Source organism: Eimeria maxima, genomic scaffold (genome assembly GCF_000499605.1).
Source record: "Eimeria maxima Weybridge genomic scaffold, Emw_scaff226, whole genome shotgun sequence".
In the NCBI taxonomy this organism is placed as follows: Eukaryota; Apicomplexa; class Conoidasida; order Eucoccidiorida; family Eimeriidae; genus Eimeria; species Eimeria maxima.
Window position 1 is genome coordinate 13,692 of NW_013563691.1, and position 21,665 is coordinate 35,356.

The window sequence follows — 21,665 nt, forward strand, 5'->3', positions numbered from 1 at the left end:
CCCCCCCCCCCCCCTACACGGCATCACGTAGAGACGGGCGTCTACAGTGAGGAGATCCGAGTAATGAAATCAAAATAAGATTTTAATTCGTTTTAATTATCTTTTTACTTTCAAATACGAACTGCGTTGGCGCTGAACCCGAGAAGATCTAGGGGGCATTGCTTCAGAGGCTTCGTGGCCCAGCCCCAAGAGTTGCTGGTTCGCTCCTGCTACAGCAGCAGCACCAGCAACAAGAGCAGCAGCGCCCGACAACGGAAGAGGAAACACCCGAACATGGAGCTACGTAGGCATATGCCTCTTCTGCTGCAGCAAGTGGGGAAGCCGCAGCAGAAACAACAACAAGCACAACAACCCTCGACCACCCGATGCAAGCGGGCCCCCTGCCCCACACCAGCAGCAACCCAGAATATCAGTAGCTGCTGAATGCTCTCACCCTGCCTTCCCAGTAGCCCTACATCTTTCTTTGTCGTGTTGAAGGCAATAGATACTTGTATTTGATTGGGATCTTCACTACACCGACTACAACCGGAGGGCCGGTCTGCCTCTCGAGCTCCTCCAAGTCAAAGGGCTCGTAGAGGGCGCAGGGGGTTTGTTTTCTCCTTCGTTTCACTGATTTTATTGTCCCTAAGCTTCCTGTTGCTGTTCCTGCCAGCTTCTCTGCTAGTGAACTGCAGCAGAAGCGCTTTCGCTGCCTCCTGCGTCGACGCGCATCGCATGCATGCATGCATGCATGCATGCATACATGAAATTTCCAGTATTTCTCCTCACAAAATCCGCCTCCACAGTTGTTCGTATAGCTCGGCAGAATGGGAGAAAAAGAAAAGAAGAGGGCCAGCTTGAACGACGGCTTTGTCATCCAGCCCACTAGTACCCCACCACCGATTGACACCAGCAAGTGGCCGCTGCTCCTCAAGGTAATTTCTTTGTTGCATTCTCTATGTCATCTCAACTATTTGTGAACTGTTCGTGTATTCCTGTTGCTGACGACTCGAAATACGCAGCGGTTCGCCCACCTCACCCCTGAAACTGTGGAGCAAGGCCAAGCGCACCCTTGACTATCCCATTGTTTGTATTTTGCTTCTATTGTTTGTTTTTTTGTATTTATGTGTGTTCATGTACTTTATGCGTGCTGCTGTTGTGTATGATGCGTATGTAGAACTATGACCGGCTGAACGTTAGGACGGGGCACTACACGCCCCTCCCCTTCGGCAGCAGCCCGTTGGCGAGGCCTCTTCAGCAACACTTGAATTACGGTTCGTTGCTTCTCGACAAGCCAGCGAACCCTTCTTCACACGAGGTATGCATACATGCCGTTCTGCAACTGCTAGCCGTGCTGATTGTGGTGCTGGAGGTGTTGCAGCTGCAGTTGTTGCGTCATTGTCATCCCGATACTAGTGGGGGAAAGCTCGTGCGTTTTGCTTGCTGTAGGTTGTAGCGTGGCTTAAGAAGATCCTGCGGGTTGAGAAGACAGGCCATAGCGGCACTCTGGACCCGAAGGTAACGGGATGCCTCCTCGTGTGCATAAACAGGCAAGCGGTTTTTGGCGCATGTATTGCTTTATAGCGCTTGGCATATTGCATGTATAGGATTCGCACGGAAAGCATATACAATTCAAAAGCCAAAAAGAGTGGACACGAAGAAGGGGAGTTACGAATGGTTTTCTGCCTCGTGGTTTTGCTGTATCTGGTGGACAAGATTGATTAAACGCCGTTGTTTAGTTGGCTGGTTCCATAACTCTACAACATGGTACTCTTCGGCCTTCTCTTTCATTTGCAGAGCCACTCGCCTCGTGAAGAGCCAACAAAGCGCGGGGAAGGAATACGTTGCCGTCGCGCGTTTTCACTCCAAGCCAGAAAGCAAGGCTAAGGTGGCGCGGGTCCGTACGAGGTGTTTGCGAGTACTTGAAGCTCAGATACAATGGTTTGCAGCTGGTGTTTGCCGATCAGGACAGTATATTGAAGCGTGCACATGTATATGCAGCATCTATGTAATATATATTATTTACATTATCATTATTTTATATAAGATCCTTGAAGGGGAGGCAGGAGTATGCTAGTCATTTTGTTTGTTTTTTAATGTAGGCCCTGGAGACCCTCACTGGTGCCCTGTTTCAAAGGCCGCCTGTCATTTCCGCTGTGAAGCGGCAGCTGCGTATCAGGTGAGCGCGATTTGTGTTCGTTAACGTTATGTGTACGACCACACTAGCTAATGGATATATTGGTAGTTCGTGGAACTCCTAGCTGGCAGTATTGGTGGGTAGTTTTGCTGCGCTGAAGGGCGTTGGCGTTCGTACATGGGTTAATTCGTCTCGGATTGTCAAGTTAATGGGGTGTTGGTGTTTGTTTCAGGACGATCTACGAGTCGGAAATATTATCCTACGACGAGGAAAAGCATTTGTGCGTGTTTCGGGTGTCGTGCGAGGCGGGTACCTACATCCGTACTTTGTGTGTCCACTTGGGGCTTCTGTTGGGTACTGGCGCGCACATGCAAGAACTGCGCCGCGTGCGAAGCGGCAATTTACAAGAAGACGGAAACCTCGTCACGCTGCATGACGTCCTCGATGCGATGTATGTGTACGACGCATTCCGAGACGAAACGTATCTCAGGAGGTGGGTTATTCTGAGGGCTGATGACTGTTTGCGGCAAAGGGTGTCAGGTCCAATTCTCAATTTCAGTTGGCGGCTCATTTGTCACGATGGCATAGTGTCGGGGGAATAGTACATCATTCATGTGCTCCTTCAGTCGTCATTCGGTTCGTCTGCATGAATGAGTTCTTTGTTGGCGCATACACCTATATGTTCGTACTGATTGCATTGTGTGCATTGATTGCTTAAGAATAATATTCCCGTTGGAGATGCTCCTCGTTGGCCTTCCCCGCATAGTGGTGAAGGATTCATGCGTCAACGCTATTTGCTACGGGGCGAAGCTCATGATCCCAGGAGTCCTGAGGTTTGAAAATAACATAGAGGTTAACGCCGAGGTTGTGCTCATGACCACAAAGGGAGAAGCTATCGCACTAGGTAGGTACACACAACCGAAACAGGGCGTTAACCCAACCTTCTTGAGCTCTCACCTCGAGCAATACATGGCACATTTATATGCAATATTTAGCCATACATAGATATGGGTCGGAGTTGAAGGTTGTACGCCATAGAACGTGCGCATGTTCTATCTGTTTGGCACGCCAAACGAATATGCACATGCAAATGTTGGTGCATTTTGAACGCATAGGCGTAGCACAAATGTCAACTCCAGTGATAGCGAGCGTTGACCATGGGGTGGTGGCGGCGGTAAAACGGGTGTTGATGGATCGGGATACGTATGCAATGCGGTGGGGCTATGGGCCACGCGCATCCGAGAAGAAGAAGATGATTTTAGGGGGGTTGCTGGACAAGAAAGGGAGACCAAACGAGAACACGCCTAAGGAGTGGCTGAAGACGGAAGGGTTCCTCCCCAAATTGACTGGAGAACCGCTCATACCACAGAAACCAGCTCTTCATGTGAAAGGAGAGAAAGAAGAGCAGCCGGAAGCAACAGGAGGAGAGGAAACAACACAGAACGGCGTTACTGAAAAGGTGATTCAGTGGAAGCTTGCCGTTTGTGGAGTAGAATGTTCGTTGGGGCACTGGACTCGGAGTCAAGGAGCACACCCAGGGAATAGATGTGAGTGTTTCATTGGCACCGTTTTTAATGTGTTTTGCAGCTGAAGAAGAAGAAGAGGCGTGCAGAGGAGGAAGAGGCAACTGAAGATGAGCCCGCGGACAAACCCCAAAAAAAACACAAGAAGAAGAAGCATCGAGACGTAGATGAGGACGATGGATGAGGAAGCAGCGCCAAACATATCTCTGTTCATCGTGGTAGCCAATTCGCTCTGCATGCAGTTTGAGTCTGCAGAGGATTCCAGCAAATGAGCAGCTTTACGAGCACCTAGTCACTTTGTAGGTGGAATGATCAGGGGAGGGGTGCTACATTCAGCCGACACTAGGTTGTACGGCAGCAGATGCTCATGTCGCAGCTTCGCAACCGATGCTTCTGTATTAATAGTTGGTTGTCTAGCTAGGTGTGCTGCTGCGCGCGGTTGCTTGGTAGCTAACTGGTCACCGGCACGCAAATTAAGGCCATTTGCGTTGCCGCAGAGCAAACGCTTTGTGACCGTATTGCCGATCTAACGGTGTGCATGTGTGGATGTAGACGACAGAAGAAGCACTTTTTAAACGAAAAATGTGAACAGAGTTTTCCACAGCACCGTCTAGTGGGGGATTATTGCCTTCCAGCCAGTCATCCCAGTTCTTCACTGGGCTTCTGCTTCCTTCTCGGAGCTAATGTAGAGCACTACGCAAACACAACCACGCAGCTCATTGCAAAAGCGACCGTCAGCTGTTTCGCGCTAGCAAATGTGACGGGATTGGCGCTCCGCTGTCTCAGTGTTTAAAGTCCTCACCGTTGTTTCCCCGAATAAGTGCCAGTGGATAAGAAGCTACAAGTGTCTGCTCCTCCGAAAACTCCTGAGCCTTCTCTAGAGCGATGTTCATTCGGTCGTCCAGACACTGCATAATACCTGTGATCGCAGCAGACGTTGTCCCCTCTCCCCCTTAGTCACCGCTACGTGTGTACGCCGAAGCGGGATGATATATCATGCATAATAGATGCATACATGATAAATACATGAGCAAACACACATGTGAATGCAAGTATTGCCGTAGAACTGGCGTCAAGACAGTACGTGTCAAGTAGTGCCATGACGCCGAAGGTGCCGGGGAATCTGATGATTCTATACCATACTGGGGTCCTTCCTTGGGTGTGGGGAGCCCACCCACGTAAAGCAAACAATGTACACTTGACTTAATATGCAAAACAAGTAATGCATACAATAAAAATGTACATGCAAATTACACCAAAGACGCTGAAGAATAAGGATTCGTGTTATATGGCGTTAATTGCAATCGCAGTATAATTGCGAGAACTGTCTGGATCAAACATGATCACACGATGAAGCTTGAACTAAGTGTTTCACTATCAAAGAAACGGCGGCTTTAGGAATGCTGCGAAGAACTCCACAGGCAATGCGGAGTCTGTGAACTGGTGGCATATGCAGCACGGCGATTACCTTTGTATACAACTCCGCTGTTAAGCTTGACAAGAACGTTCCCTCCCAATACGCTCTGTAGGAATTCGCTGGGGGTTTTTCTCCCAGCTGAGGCTGCGGCCGGTGGCTTGGCTGTCATTTCTTCTGGACGACGAATCGTAGAAAGCAGCAATTGGGGGTGTGACTGGTACCGGGCACTATTACATGCCCGGAAACGATAGAAAGACTTAAGAGTCGTAAAATCATACTCTTTTGAGCGAAATCCACAAAAAGCTGTCGAATATGTAGGGCTGGGACTGTGCGAGGTGTTGCCACGCCACAAGCGGGCGACATGGGGCTGGATGTCTAGTGCGCAGGCACACAGGCACTACAATGCGTCTCCGGTGTGGCCTCTAGCGGCGTTATGACTGTAAAGGGAATAAATATTAAAAATTTACGACTAGCATATTATTAACTAGGGGGAGTTGGATACCACAGCTTAGTAGGGTTAGTGAGCCAGTTATCCACGCCTGCCGTGTAGTGCAGTGCTTAGTCACTACTTTGGGCACCAGATAGGACTTCCATAGATCTAATAAATGGAAAATGAATAGAAACAATTATGTCTGTGAATATAGCATTTATGTGGATAGCAGTTTATAGGTCAGGCACCTGACTATGTTGTTGCTGCTTTAATATTTCCCCGCTAACTTAAAAGGTCGGGCACCGATCCTCAATGAGAACGCGGCGTCAGCCCTGATCGTTCTACCAGTCTGTTTTCTTATTCTGGGAGCTTTCTGTGTTTATAATAGAGACTCGAACATGTTTTGGAATTCTAATTATTGACCTCTGGGAATTTGGGTAGTTATAGGATGTAGTTAGGAAGCCAGACGCTATGAGATGCAACGAAGCCAATGCTTAGGACGGCTGCGCACAACATTTGGGGGCTGTTCAGGGAAATTATGTAAATTTTTTACCCAGCGACCCTTCTTTCAAATGTTGGTCTCACCCTCCCCGCCATTTTATAGTGGAATGGTTAAAGGGAATCAGCCGCAGCACAGCCGAAGGGCCACGGTACAAGTTTATCATAGTGTCTGCCCACCAGTGGTTCGTGAGAGCACAACAGAGTTTGCTTTTATGCTAGCACTTAGCTTCGTGTATCGGAAGTGGTGGTCGAACAAGATCCGGGGCAGGTTAAAGGCATTCGGGAGTGGCTAGCACCGACGCTCAGAAGCACCCAATACTGAAGTCGCCTTATCGCCCCTTCATTCCTGGCTCCTCCCTCGTCGCCGGTCCGCTGATATATCAACTTGAAAAGAACAAGCAACTGGCTTGGAGAGACAGTGAGGGTGCCAGGCGACGGAAGCCTCTTCACACACCAGACACCGCCTCCATGAGTCACTCACCTTGATTTCAAGCAGCCGATGCTCGTGCTTCACCAGTTGCGGTGATGCTCTCTCAGCAAACCAACAGCTCAAAGTAACATAACATTATCGCTTGCTACTAATTCCGTTTCACGGAGAGAGAGCCGAAGCACCCAGGACGCGACAAAAAGAGCTCAATGCGGTCCGGTAGGTTGTAAAGTGTCTGCATTACTAACATTGCAGTCATTTCACTATTCAGACTGATCAATCCCCGACTCACCTGAGGACGAGTTTTCAAGGCTACCGTGTTCAAAGGGTTGTCCCGTAGCTTTTCCGGCCCACCCAGTACGACTTTACGGTGGAGTATATCAAGCGACTGGCTCCCCTATGCATTTGGCCTACGTCCTCATGGTCAGCAATTGTATTCTGCAGCTGCACTTGTGTATACTGACTCCCGCCTCTCTTCAGAATTACTTCCATTCTACTCTTTAGGTGCTCATGTGACTGCAGTTTCATTAGGATCAACAGGTGGCGATGAGTGAAGCAGTACAGCATCGACAGGGATCACTGGTGGAGGCAGACAAAGAGAGGAAGTCAGCCCTAGTGGAAAAAGCAAGAAGTCTCCAACAGTCGAGTACAGTCATCAAATATACAGTCAGGAAGGCTTGTTTGTGCCCGCATATGGGGCTATATTGCACCTTCAATTGCGGCAACATGCGCCGTAACTCAATGCAGGCCGCGTCTTCTCCCGCAGCTCCCGGCTCTTGCCCCTCTATGTTCAGGACTCCTGGAGATTGGGGAAGGATTCCAGTTGCACTTGAGGAACTCTCACCTTAACGTGTTTGATTTCTTGCATCCCACAGTACCCTGTGGAAAGGATGGATAAGAACCAGGACCCGCTTTCACTATGGTGCACAACGCTACACCCGAAAAGATTAATTGCACCGCTATCAACCCCGCTGATAGAAGGAACTTGCAAAACATCCTTTCAGCCGTACTAGAAGAGCAGGAAATAGGCTAATGCTGTAAAGTATAGACCGTGGAGAGGTACGCCAACCTAACTGAATACTTCTCACATTCTGCTGGTGTGGTCCCCCGCCACGCTTTTTGGAGTCATACGGCCAGCTGGCATCGAATCCGTGACGAAGAGTACGGACTCTGCTAGTTTTCTACTTATTTCTATCAATAGTACTTTTCTATCTGCAAAAATCTTTAAACGGCGGAGAAAGGCAAACGACAAGTCGGAGCTAGGATGCACATGCCATGCCGTGGCCACTATTCTTCCGTCTGCCTTGTATCACTCCGAGCGCACAAACTTGATGACAAGTGGGTAAACATGATATTTTCAATATACCTAGCGCATTTCACCTTTGTTTTGTAGGTTCACTTTGACTGGTCGAGAATTACACAAGTCTAGTGAAAACACGGCGCCTGTCTCCACTGCATCTCGCCTGGCTACGAATTAAGCTGTCTAGGGCCATCTGCTGATTTTCCAGCTCCAAGACATGTTTTTTGCAGTTCAATGTTAAGCTCAGCTGTATTAATCTTCTGTACTAACGTAGTAGACCCCGTCGTAGCAGAGAACCGCTCAGCGCACCTCCGCCCCCTAATTCGCCGTCGTGCCTTCGCCCAGGTTCAGTAGGTACCGCGTTTCCAGTCTGCGCACGCAGCTGATGAGGTCGCATCTACATAAAAATCCTCCAGGAGGGGTGGGTACCTTCACGTTTACTCGGTTTGCCATACTTAATCTCGGCTTGCTTGTCGCCCAACTCCAGCTGGCACTGGGACAGGTTGTGGGTTCCGTGGAAGTCCATCCTAGCGCAGGCCGATCATCGTCTGCAGGTCTTCTGGTGGATCCGACGCTGAGCGAAGTAGATGGACTCTTTTCCACAGATGCAGATGCGACATCCTCGCCGCACGCGGCCCCCTCAGTGGCAGCTGCGGTGAAATCTGCAGCGTCAACTGGAAGTCGAGGGCATAGATGTATGTTTGCAACGGATCCAGTTGTAGATGAAGCTGTTACGGTGGAAGAGTACCGGCGGGTCATGGCGAAGGCCAGGGATACTGGAAAGGGCCTGATAATGATGTTTTATTCGGCGTGGTGCCCTCACTGCCTTTCGTACAGACGGACGTTTTCGCAACTAGCAATGGATCTCCACCCTCGTTTTCATTTCGCGGCTATGAACTGCATGGAGGGTCAGAGCACCATGGATATTTGTGGCAACTTGGGCATTGTTGCCCTACCGTCCATCAAATTGTTTGTCCCCCCGTCCCTCCACCTGCAATTGCCGGCCTCTGAACAGCATCGAAAGGGCGGCACACAACTTGAGGGAAACCTGCATTTTGATATCCCAGATATGCCTGATGGAGGCGCCTTGGATTCTTTTGACACGTCTCATCCTGGAAACCTCGCAATCCATTCCCTAGCACTCCCGAGCGATGACATATATCTTGCTGTACAATATGCCGCCAGAAAAACACAGCAACAAATTAAAAAAACCGACCTGTAAGCCCCTTGATAAGGTTTTGTTCCCATAGTCTTGCAGTTAACGCGAAAAGAGCACCTAATTGGTGCATCTGCCCTTCAGCCTTTCTACCCGTTGTTTTTGCTTATTTTTGCTGCAGCCAGCTGACACTCGGAGGTAAATTTGCCGCCTTCGAGCATTTGCGCGGCGTTCCGTGCAGTGCATACAGATGGCATCATGAGCAATTGCCGGGATCCGTGGATTCGCCTGCTTCCCAGCAGCAGACGAAAGAAGGCCGAGGGGTTGGAAGACGTAGTTCGCGAGCGGGTAATAGCGAAACAACTTGTGGGTCTTCCGCTCGAGCGCGTCTTCACGACGGCATTAGGGGCCTGCAGTTCATTTTGGCGAGCTGGGTAGTAACGGAAAGGGAGCACATGAGCTTTGCTGATGAGTTTGCGTTGGTGGACTTACTGGAAATAGTGCGTGCTGTGATACCTATCGAGTCGGTAAAGCGGGCAGCTGCTCTCGCAATAATCCATCTTCATAACTCTATGCAGGTTCCTCTGCATGACCTCCCCTTGCGGAAGCCTGAACTCGTCACAAGGGAAAGCCCAAGTTTCTCAGAGGTTCTTGAGCTATACATGAATATCGACGACAGTTTGCGTTTTACCAAGGGTCTCAAAACAGCAGACTGGCGTAAATGGATAGGATCGGTTTCATTCGGTGCCGAGGCACTGCCGCTGCCGCCTTTGGAGGAGCCCAAGCTTAAGCACTGCACAACCCTCACATGTAGTGTGTGGATGTTGATGCATGTGCTGGCGGAGGGGGCTAAGGAGCTCTCCGTTAAGATCAGCACACACTCCAAGTGCGGACGCGACAAGGTATTTTTCAAACGAAAAGGCCAGGCGCTACCAATTTACCTACTGCAGCAGCAACAGCAGCAGCGAAGACCTGTGAACCTTGATCAAGTTATTGACACCGCATCTTTGTCGACTGTGAGTGCTCTCCCTCATCCTGTTAAATTTGCACGTGGAACTAGAGGACTCGCCCCGTAAATTATGCGGGATGTGCGCTTGCCACAATACCCGTTCCATCACGGTTAGAGCATGAAGCATTTTTGTTGAACACAGGACAATGCGATTCACACAGAAGAAATCTGCTGGAGTCAATAGCTTCCTGCCCATGCCTCAATTTTTTTGTTGCATTTGTTGCGGGACATATGCTCAGGAAGCTCTAATTGAGCGAAATCCATCATTGGGTTGCATGTCCGTCCCCGCCTTCGAAGTCGCTTACGGTATATACAATTTTCTGCGTCGGTTTTTTGGCTGCAACGCTTGCCGACAACATTTCACCTTGCTATTTTCACGGCGAAGCCACGGGCTGGATGCTATTTCCCCTCCTGCGGGGGAGGCCCACATCCGCTTGCCTCTTCCCAGAGATATAAAAGCACGTAGGCAGGTGCACATGCAGGTGCCCGTACCAAATGGAAATAACAGCTCTTCTCTTGAGGATTTTAGAGGGCAGCTCGGGGGTTCGAATTCCGCATGGACGAATAGACAGGCGGAGGCGCGCAAAATGGACGAGCTGAAGCTGTGGCTATGGAGACTTCACAACGCGGTGACTGTCCGTACAGCCGCTGACACCACGCTCGCCTTCCTGAGGGGCGATCTCGGAGCTGTCAATTATGCGAACTGCGACACAAGGTGGCCACCAAGGGCTGCATGCGCCAGCTGCAGAAACATTCAACCTCCAGAGACGGGCTTGGTCTCTATACCGCTGCTTGTAGCGAGGGATGCAGACAGAGACATTCTAGCCGTGGAGGAAGAATTTGGCGATTTCAACAAGGCCCATGTTTTAGACTTTCTGAGGCAATGGTATTGGCCAGATGACGTTGAGGACGTGAAAATCTGACGGGCATCACATCTCAGGTCTGATGGCGAAATACCAACTGCAACAAAAGCAGTGGCACGAAGCAAGCGCATGATTAGATCTTCTCCAAATTTGCCTAAGCAGTTGTGGAGAAGAAATGGGGCGAGTACACTTCTGCCCAGGCTGTTTCTGGAGCCGAAATAGCTGAGAAGATTGAGAAGTTGAGAGTGCCCTGACCAAAGCAGTGACGTCCTATGGAGCAGCAGCAGCAATTGCCGTCACGCTGCAGCTCCCTGGTACTGATAAAAACCAGCAACTGCCACCCCCACCATGTTTGTGGTCCCTGGCTTGCTAAGAAGCAACAGCAGCAGCAGAGCTTGCCGATTCCCGGCAGCGACATGCGCAGCAGTTGCAGCAACGTGCACAGCTTCAATGACAACGTACACACTTCAGCAATGGCGTACAGGGCTACGTGCACGGAATAGAAAGCAAGGCGCTGATGCTCTAATGCATTGATGTTCTAATGCATTAGCTCTGTGCTCTAGTGCTCTAGTACTTTTGTTGCCATGCAAGGATTCACCTGCAGGAAATTGCGCAGCAATGAAACCACAGGAAGAGCACCTGTGCGGCAGAAGCACCAGCACTACCTATAGAGGGGACTGCAAGCAGTGCAAGTAGATGGCATCTACAGGAGTATCCATCGCCGATGCGGCGTTAGGGGCCTGCTGGCCGTTTGGATATGACAGGATAAAAAGATGTGCCTTCCACCCCGGAGCAAGGCGCATATGCACACGAGTACCTCCCCAAATGGGGGTACTTCGTTGCCGCAACCGTTGTTTGGGCGTTTCTGCAGCAGCAGTTACTGCTGTATTCGTTTTTCTTATTCATTGCGTCTCGTTGCCAGTGAATATCTGCTAGCCATCTGGAATCAGTAGTGAAAAACTGAATGTCCCCAGATCCACTTTCCGCAATTTTCCCGGGACAAGCAACAACAGGAAATTCTACCTAGACGGCGAGTATTAGAATGCAACACTATGTAGATTGCAGACGGAGGCAGGTGGAAGTGGGGGATTTACAGCGATTGCCACGTTTCTGTGTTTGAGCTCTTGTTAATGCTGCCTTGAGTCAGTTCAGTAGTGTTTGCGATGTACGATAATGTCGGCGTTATGCACTATGATCAGCTGGCGAGTCTGCCGCTTGTATGTTTATGGTATACGTTGTATTTTCGGTTCTTATTGTCAAGCAATATGGCGTACACCAGCGGTTCGCATGGTACACAGAGGCGGTTGATATGTCTTCAGCTAGGCTCTTTTTGTCCGGTTATTTGCTGCCCGTGTGCTTCTGAGAGACTGGCTCAGTTCCTACAGGTAGGCTGGGGAGGTTCTGCTGTCGTTGAATGCTCGCGGCAGTTTTTCACTATGGTAGAGTAGGCAGGTATGCTATAATGTGTCAGTGGCGGAGCACCATGAGTGCAGGCGGAGAATGTTGGCAAGCAGGCCAATGTGATGATGATGAACAGACAGCGAGGCGTATTGAAGACAGACGAAAAGGCACCTTTGCAAAGCTCAACGACGGTCGTACTGTTTGTAGACTTGGTATATCTGTGAACTGCTTCTTGCCTTCAATGCGCATGTTCCATTTGTTTTTTAGTGCGCATTGAAGGCACGAAGCAGTTCATAGATGTATCAAATCTACAAAGAGTACAACCGTTGTTGTAATATTCCCCGAGGGCACAATCGATTGTGATGTGCTGCAAAACTTGTTCAACGTCTTTTAGTGATGGCGTCACTCCTCCTTTTGTTCCGTTTCGCCTGTCCTTGCTGTCTGGTATCTAGTCGCCAGGCTGATCAAACAGGACGGATTAAGTATGACCAGCCAACAATGCAAGATGTGGAAGCATCGAAACGCAAGAGGACGTTTTCGCTTGCAAGCGCAGACCTTAATCTGGGCAGGCTTCCTAGATATCGGAATTTCGGCAGCATACGCGGAAGTCGGTGCGTTCAAACAACAAGACGAGCCCAGCTTGTCTGGCTACCACGGCCTGTAATGCCGGGTCCACAGCCTTCGAACATGCGAAATTCCTACTGGTAAGAGAAGCAAGGTAGGCGCAGATCTAAAGAGGGGACCTGCACGTTGTTTTCTAAACTCGCCAAACTCGCCAAAGTCGTCGATTCCTTGCTTGATCATTGAAACGGGATTCAAGCGAAAACTCTGCTGCAATGTCTGAGAAACATTCATCTCATTTCTCCCTACTTTGCAGAAATAAAGCAGCTGCCTTCTGTCTGGAACCGCTGCAGCTGTGCTTACACCACATGGCTCGCACTCTACGCCCTACATAGTTCCATGACTCCCAGAATAGTATCTGCAGTATTTGCTCATGGATACAACATCCCAGTCAAAACATATTCGATGTATCACAGGAATGGGAACAATAGGTATGGGTGTTTAGCACCAGGGCGGTTCAGGGTATGACGTACTCAAAACTGTTGGCTGCGGCTGCTGGGGAGCAAGCCTCCTTCCGTTGCTTTTTTCGCCAAACAAAGCTGAGTAAAGGAACACTGTGAAACTTGGTCTAACCGGGTCCCCTACGGGCAAGCAGATCGCTAGTACAAGCCTGAACATGTGAAGCAGTCAAACCTGTCACTGCCTGATCTGCCTGATATTACTTTGGGGCTTTGTTCCTCTTTCAGTTATGGAGGACACAAACTGCTTTTAGTCGGCCTCTGGCCTGTCAACGGACACGCCCACAACTGAAATAACTCATGCCGCAACGCTGGCCGACAGACTTGGGTGAGCTGTTCATCCATCCTCCCCAATTCCGAGACATTAGAGAAACACCCAAACATTCGTTGTCATTGGTAGGGGAAAATATTCAGGCGAAAATATCGAGCATGTTTCCTGCAGTGTTTGGTATAGTTGGGCAACTATCCGAAGGGACTGCTACGTCTAATATACAGACAGCCGAAGGCCACTGGCCTCTTCTGATGTGCGGGGCTTTCTGCCATCGTCAGGACTACGAATGTTTTGATAGTTCGAAGAGAGAATAAAAATTTCACTTACTTTGAAGTCATTCACCCTAAACACTGCCGTGAACTGTACAAGCGACCCACCTACCCTCCCAACGTGCCAAAAGGACTCGCAGAGTCGTCATTGCTGCCCCGGGGCCCCTCCATCAACAGACAGTGAATACAGAAGCACTGCATTTGCCTATGGGCTGAACGAAGGCTATTAATCCATAATATTTTGCATTCTGGATGAGACCTTCGAAATATTTGAGGCGAACACGAACCAAACATCGTGATTTGCTATTTTCCGGGGAAACCGAAGGACCACAACGCCCTACACACGGCGTTGAAGAGCTTAACATTTTATCCTATTGCAAATCCTTGTAAATTGCAACAGCTTGTTTTTCTGAATAGGAACAAACAGGCTGAAGCGCAAGGACTTGAACAGCTGTGCTAAGGGCACCATAGCAGGCCCGCTCAAGGTCCAACCGAGCAAAGTCAGTAAATGCACCAGCTATAAACAGTGAAATGGCCAAGGAACAACAAGAGCTGCCGTAGCAAGTTCTGAGAAGGGCGAAGATTGTGGAAGATTGAGTCAGCCCAAGAAGACGCCTTCGAGCACGTGTGCAGAGTGCCCATGGTTGAGGCAAGGAACTGAGATTTACTCTCAAAAGCAAGGGGCTTGCGAGATGCATGAAATGTTCAGCCATGCAGCACATACTGACACCAGTGGCCGCTGACTCTGTGCAGCAACAACTACACAGCGAAGGGCGGCACCTGCAGGAGGGACGGGAACAACAATGGCGGAAGAAGACTTCTTCTCACTCCTTCTCAGCAACCATATTGGTGGAGGTAGCGGAATGCCCCCTGACGAGCAGTGCAAAATGCAACAGTTCCCACAGAGACAACACCGATTACAGCTGCAGCAGCTGGTGATGCAGCAGAGCCAACAGCGCCGCTGTGAAAGGAAGAGAAGCAGTTCCATAGATGGCCGTTTTGAGGAGAAAGTCTCTGAAGGGAACAGCAGTACGGCTTTTCGTCGATCTATAGCAATACCGGGACTCGTGGAAGCTGCTGCTGGAAATGTATTGCCTGCATCTGCTGAGACCTGGCAGCGGCAGCAGGGGGAACACGAGAGGCAGAGGCACCTACAGCGACAGGGACAGCATACAGAAATAGGCTCTTCTGCTGAGCACCAACATATGAGTCACCCTCACGCTTGCCGCGGGCAAAACCCCAGCCGACACCGACAAAGGCTCCCAAGCAAAGGGGCATTTCCCTGTCGTGCGCGAGATCCTCAGCCGAGCAGCCACAGAAGCAGTCGTAGCAACAGTTCCGGAGGGCAAAATTACTCAAACCAAACGGAAATGTACTGCTCTTCGCGCCTCAGCAGCAACTGCTCAGGTCCTGCAAGTCATCGCAGCAGCAGTAGCAGCAGCAGCAGGAGAAACAGAAAAAACAGAGGCACAGTCGGGGGCATGCTGAAGGGAAGCAGCCGGCAGCTGCTCAGGAAAATCAGCGCGGGTCCTGATGGCAGAGAGAGAGGTAAAAAGCAAGCAACAGGCAGCGCCAGACCTAACAGCAACAGCATCAACAGGTACAGTAGTAAAAACAGCAGCAATAGACGCGTTCCCTGTAGATCGCGTGCCATACCCTGGAAGCAGCAGTCCCAGCAGTCGGAGGATGGAAAGATACAACGCGAAATAAAGCCTCGACAACAGAGGCATTGTCAGCGGGTGCAACAGCAAGAATATCATAGCGACTGCAGCATATGCAGCAAGGACTCGGTTGCCTCTCTGATTTCCCGCAGTCGTCGCCTTCTCCTAGGAGACGGTTCTACCTATCGAGAACAGCATCGCCATCACACACTGCGCAAGTGGCAACAGGAACAATTGCTGCAACAGAGACGGTTGGAAACACGGAGTCGATCATTGCAATGTAAGGACATAGAGGGACGAAAAGGGAGAGAAGAGAACCAACAGAGCCGCCGAATCACCAGCAGGAGCAGCAGTTGCAGATCCCCCAGCAGCACCAACAGCATCAGCCGCACAAAGAACAAATCCAACGCTTTGAACGAACGATGTATTATTGAGGACTCTTCGCCTCAGCCATTCTATCAATGCAACGACGAAAAGAACAATGCCAGACCGCCTGAGCAGCAACAGAAACTGCCGCAAGGAGAAGAGGGGCAACATTTCCAGCAACAGCACGGAGGTAGGGGATCGAACGTTCGAGGAATGGAAGATGCAGTACAACACGAAAGACTGCTGCTGCAACAGGAGGAACGACAACGGCAGCAACTCAAGGAGCTTCACGCTCAACAGCAGGAGCTGCAGCAGCAGCAGTTAGACCACCAAATGGCCGAAAAGCTGTTGATGCAGAAGCAGCAACAGCTGCAACAGAAGGAGCTTGCGCTGCATTCCAGACAGCAGCGACAACAGCAGCATGCAGCCAGCCTTCAGCGTCAGCAAGGGCGTCTCACTGCCGCGGCAGCTGCTGTTGGTTCGCTGCAGCAACAGCTTCAGCTTCTCCGAGTTTTACTACAGCACAACATAAGAGACGCTGCAAGGTGGATGGAAAGCAGCCTCCTGGGGTTTAAATCTATCTGTGACAGACAGGTAAGCCCCCCCTGAGGCTGCACATATGAGCCTTCCAAATCCGTATGCCAGTTTCCGGACGATCAACCATGCTCCTCTGGTTTTGGGTTCTGCTGCAGGTTGGAGCAGTTGCATCGGCAGCAGCTGAGGCAGCTGCAGCGCATGACCAGCAGAAACAGCAACTGCAGCAAAGCATCACTTTGCTGGAACTGGAGCTGCAGCGCACTGCTGGAGCAATGCAGCAACAAGAGAAGCTTGTGAGACAACAGCCTTAAACTTAGGACTCAAAACCCGGATCAGAGCACTACTGCCTTACCTACCCCATATACTGCTCCAGGATAAGTTCCATGCTTTGTAGTCTGTTTCAGGTAGAAACCCTGCGAGCTCAGCAGGACCAAGAACGTGAGGCAGCAGCAGTGGCAGCAGCGCAACAGATTGAGGAGCGCCTAAAGAACCAGCACTCAATGCACCAGCAACACCTGGAACAGATTCAAGAGCTCCAAGTAGCCCACCAGAAGCAGCAGGAAGCCCAGCAGCAGCATCAAAGGGAACTGCAGGATCAGCTGCTTCAGCAGCAGCAAGCGGCCAACCACGAAAGGGAGAAGTTGCAGCAGAAGTTACAGGAGGCTCAGGAAGCATTAGAAACTCTCAGACTGCAGAGAGAAGATGTTAGCATACACATGCCCCCAACTCCCAAACACGCATGTGGCTAACCCTGCCAGCTCTGAGACTGCCTTTTCTGTCCTTTAACTTGCTAAATGTTTTTCTTACGGCTAATTCACTGGGCATTGCTGCGACTTTCACATGCAGGAAAGGGCGGAAAAGGATAAGCAGCAACGGGCCGAGGCAGCCGAACTGCGTCGGCTAAAAGAAAGCAACATCCTCCTCCTCCAGAAGGTGCAGCAGCAGGAGCAACAAATACAGCAGCAGCAGCAGCAGCTGACCATGCTGCAGGAGCAGGCCGAGAAAGACGCGCAGCACCGGCAGGAGCAGCAGCAACAGCAGGAGCAGCAAATGCTGCAAGCCGTCCAACAGTTGAATGCAGCTGCCTCTCACAAGGAGGCCAGACTGCAGAGTCTGCAGCGCGAGAAAGAAGCGGACAAGCTGCAACTCGAGAGGTACCCGTAGATCCTAATGTTGTAGCTGTAGAGGGAAATTTACTAATCCATGTGTGACATGTGTTCTTCCCAGTGTGACTTGCGCAACACTGGCGAGCAGGACGCCGATTTGCCTTTCCTCTTTCCATTACCTCCCTTTCCCCTATGGCTTTAGGCAAGTAAGCTGTTCATCCAGGCAGAGTTGTGGATTTCAGTTGCCGTTCTGTGCTCGGTAGGGAGAGGCAAATGGTGCTGCTGCAGTCTGAGGAGCTGGAGGAAGCGCGCAAAAGGCTCAGTGCAGCAGCTTCACTGCAGCAGCAACAACAGCAGGCACTCCACGAGCAGCATCAGCAACTATTACGGCTGCAGCGGAAGCACCAGCAGCAAAATGACGAAGTCGTAGCATTGCAGCAGCAGTTGCAGCAGCTTCAACAGCAGAATGAAGCTGCTGAACGGGAGCACGAAGAGCGATATGCGCGCCTGCAGGTAAGCTGCGAAGAGTATCACTGCCGGAACAGCTGTTGTTGAGACTGACCGCCCTATTGCCATGCGCAAGTCTGGGAGTGTAAGTAATAGTCTTGCTGCTGCTGATATTGATATTTCGATGCTGCGTACGGCACGTTGAACGGTTCCTGCATCAATCCCTCCAGTGTCCACCCGCCTACTCCCAGTTTTGCTGGCTTGGCTATAAGTTTTGGTCCATGGTTGTATGCAGGCTGAGTCAAGTCAGCGGTTACAGCAGTTGCTACTGCAAGAGCAGCAACTGCGGAGGGAGGTTGCGGCACAGCGCGAGTTGTTGCGAAAGGGCAACAGCAGCACCGACGAGCTGTTGCTGGCGAAGCACGAGCTAAATACTCTAAAGCATGAATTGCAGGTGCTGCTGTCGTCGCCATTGTGGATGATATAACCGGTTAACGCCACGTCTTTTGCTTTAACTCTTTTCTGCTTTGCCGTTTGATAGTAGGCACTTGCAGCCGGGAGGTGGGCTAGTGCCCTGGTGCGGCTTCTGAAACCCGCCTTTGCTTGTTGCTGAGGTCACTGTTTGCAGGACCTACTAGCTGAGGAAACAGGAAAGCGTGAGACGCTGCAGCAACAAAATGAGCAGCAAAGGCAGCAAATCGCCACAAAGCAGCAGCTCCTGCGCTGTCTCATGCAAGAGAAGGCAGCCCTAGAAGCACAGCTATCTCAACTACAGCAACAACAGCAGCAACAAAAGCAGCAATATGAAGACGCGTGCAAGCAACACCTCGCACAGACCCTCAAGCTGCAGCAGCAGAGCGAGGCAGAGCAGCAAAGAGTGGAGCATCTACAGGACAAACTGGAGCAGCAGCAACAGCAGTTGCTGCTCCAGCAACAAAAGCTCGACTTTCTTGCTGTGAGTAACTGCGGGACTGCTGCTATCCGTTCTAGCGACCCTTTCAGTTGCTACTGTTTTGGGTTGGCTGGTGGAGCTTTTCCTTGATGCCACTGTTGCTGTGTCTGTGATCTGGATCAGCGCCAGAACGAGGAGAAGCAGCAGCAGCTGCTGCTGCTACAGAGGGAAGAAGCAGCACTCCATGACCGTCTAGATTCAGAGGCAGCAAGAGCAAACAAGCTGAAAGATACACTTTCTGCGGCGCAACAGACGGTCCAACAGCAGCGACAGCAACTGCTACTTCTGCAAAAGTCGTGCATGCGAGGAGGGGAACAAATCGACGAGGACCTTCTCAAACAAACCAGTCCAGGCAAACATGCAGAGGCACAAGAAACCTCGGCTGCTGTTATTGGTGCTGCCCCTGGTGATGCAGTAGACCCACGTGCATCGTCGGTTTCTTTTGAGTGTATAAAGGTTGAACAGCTGCCCAGAGCATTTGAGGCAGATGCACAAACTGTGGATGGAACGGCGGAAGGTAGCAAGCATTCGCTGGTCGCTTCGCGGCTCCAGAAGTTGCCGCTGGAAGCTCTTGACATATCTAAAGCTAAGGATAAACAGCAGCAGCAAGGGGGAAACAGGTCGGAACCATCTAAGCAAAACCGCCAGAGTAGCGCAGATACCTGTGACACTGAGGCACATGCAGATTGCAACAGCAGCAGCTGCAGCTTTCACGCTGTGGCCGAAGAACAGCGCAGCAGCAGATGTAGCAGCAACAGCTCCATCCGAACAAGTAGTGCAACAAGCGACAGCAGCAATTGCAGTTACAGCAGTAACACCAAATGCAAAAATTCTCCGATGTTGTTGCGCCAGCGGGCTAAATCAACTGGCAGTGCCAGCAGCAGCCGCGGTGAGGAGAACCAGCAGCAGCCCCTTCAGCCCGGAGACACACCTCGGTTCGGTCCAGCTGCCTATTTGTTGCATAAATTGACCAGTTCAAGCAGCCCATGCGACAACAAGCAGGAACAGAAGCAGCAGCGACAGGTGGAGGAAGCATCAGCAGGCAGCAGGGATATGGAAAGAACTTGCGGCACCCGAGACAGCAGTGGAGACAACCACCTTGCGATGCTGCAACTCGAGCTGAATGGACTCCGTCGCTCAACCTTTGCTGCTAGAAAGCGCATGAGGCAGCTTCAGCAGCAGAGACAGGATGTGAGTCCTGCTCTGCTGGGCAAATGACGATGCCGCAGATTTTTTGAAACAGCACCCCAGCCCTAACAGCCCTTTTCGTTTGCCGGAGAGTGACAGAAATAGCAGTAATAGCAAGAACGAAGCTCAATTAATTTGTAGCAGGCGATTATTCTAAGGGAAAACTGCCGGGACCTTTGCAGGGATTCTGCTGGAGCCTCACTTCATGAAGCTAATGCATTGCATGCGTGTCTGTGCGAGGAAAGCAGAGATTCGCATTTTAAACGGAGGGTAGTTGGCAAATCAAAACGAACCTAGGATGCTACGGGTGGAATCGCTGGTGTTCCGAAACCTGAGTCAGAGTTTCTTGGCAGTCGTATATAATCAGGGTGGTTTGCTGTTCCGCTCGCCACTCAGGTGACTAGCTAGCCAGTCTTGTTTGCTTTTTCTGCAGGTACGGCAGCAGCGCCAAAGTATCGAAACGCAACAGAAGCAACGACAACAAGAAGAAGCTGAAGTATATGAGCTGCTGGCGCAGCAGTCCTGCTGCTGTGAAATAGCGTATCAAGACCTCCTACAGCAAAGCGCTCGCTTTGCTGCGGCAGTTAGGAACAAGCAGAGGCTTGAGGTTGCTGCTGCCGTGGCTGCCGCAGGGGACCCTGAATCCGCAGGAACAGAGAGTGTACCGACAGCAGCAGCGACAACGGCTGGTGACGCAGCACGCTGCCACTTTGGAGGTTTGCTTGCTGCGTCGCATGACGCAGACAAGGAGGAGGCTCTGCGAATACTGTTAGCCACAGCCGGAAGGGACAAAGTGTGCACTGCAATTCAGTACTGGGCAAGGGAAGCTAGCAGGTGGGTATCTTGCTGCTCGGTGAATTTTTCAGTGATGTGCAGCAGCTCCCATAGCCGCAGACGCTGCCCATAGTTGCTTAAAGTGTTAGTGAACTGCTGCTCCATGTTGTTGTTAATCCTGCAGCGCCAAGTGGATACTCCAGCGAGCACATGCGGAGAGAGATACAGCAGCAAACATCAGGCAGAATGCTCAGCAAAAGTTGCAGCAGCTGCAGCAACAGGCAGATGAAAGAAGGCGGCAGGTGCAGAAGTTGAAACGGGAGGAGCTCGCACTGCAGTCGGAGGAGGCGTTATGCAGGGATGAGCTGCTTCATTTGGCCAACAAGGAGCAGCAGCTGCTACTACAATTCCGTCAAGGGAGCGGCGACAGCAGCAGAAACCGCAGCAGATTCCGCCTCTCTACTGGGCGCACACATAGTTCCAGCCTCAGCGGGATCAGCAAAAAAAATTGTACAGGCGGCAACCGTAGTGCTTCAGCAGAACCGCTTACCCGTAGCAGCTGCAGCAGAGCGAAGTGCAGTGCACTCCCTCATTCCTCCACCGCTGCTACTGCCTGTGACATGAGTAGTAGTAGCAACAAAGGCTGGATGGCCCTCAAGTCCCTCCAGAAGCTGTTACAGCAGCACAACCTGCTGTCTTCGCCTACCTCCTTGATGCGCAAAGACCCAGATATGGCAGCAGTGGCTAGCGCGATGGATACGGAACACTGTCACAACAAAGGCTGCTCTTTCTGGGTGCAGCTCGAGGAGAGCGCGGGGTTGTAGAAATGCCTGCTGCGACTGCCACAAGAATTGCAACAGCGAAAACACTGC

The 21,665-nt window shown here is 50.9% G+C and overlaps 3 protein-coding genes across 3 annotated transcripts; all 3 read left to right on the forward strand.

Annotated features, from left to right (window-relative positions):
- Positions 1–806: 806 nt before the first annotated feature.
- Positions 807–3,823, forward strand: EMWEY_00022860 (centromere/microtubule binding protein, putative; the record flags this gene model as incomplete). The annotated part of the gene is made up of 9 exons (XM_013477922.1): positions 807–914; positions 1,157–1,297; positions 1,429–1,549; positions 1,779–1,876; positions 2,082–2,158; positions 2,349–2,609; positions 2,836–3,020; positions 3,232–3,575; positions 3,704–3,823. 9 exons carry the CDS (start codon positions 807–809, stop codon positions 3,821–3,823), a joined length of 1,455 nt encoding a protein of 484 aa, XP_013333376.1.
- A 3,855-nt stretch (positions 3,824–7,678) lies between these two features.
- Positions 7,679–10,802, forward strand: EMWEY_00022870 (hypothetical protein, conserved; the record flags this gene model as incomplete). Its single annotated transcript, XM_013477923.1, has 4 exons — positions 7,679–7,756; positions 8,097–8,932; positions 9,052–9,886; positions 10,119–10,802. 4 exons carry the CDS (start codon positions 7,679–7,681, stop codon positions 10,800–10,802), a joined length of 2,433 nt encoding a protein of 810 aa, XP_013333377.1.
- A 3,847-nt stretch (positions 10,803–14,649) lies between these two features.
- EMWEY_00022880 (hypothetical protein, conserved) lies at positions 14,650–21,617 on the forward strand (the record flags this gene model as incomplete). The annotated part of the gene is made up of 10 exons (XM_013477924.1): positions 14,650–16,383; positions 16,482–16,619; positions 16,731–17,030; positions 17,173–17,480; positions 17,696–17,945; positions 18,175–18,333; positions 18,508–18,834; positions 18,955–20,022; positions 20,453–20,853; positions 20,978–21,617. 10 exons carry the CDS (start codon positions 14,650–14,652, stop codon positions 21,615–21,617), a joined length of 5,325 nt encoding a protein of 1,774 aa, XP_013333378.1.
- Between the last annotated feature and the right edge of the window lie 48 nt (positions 21,618–21,665).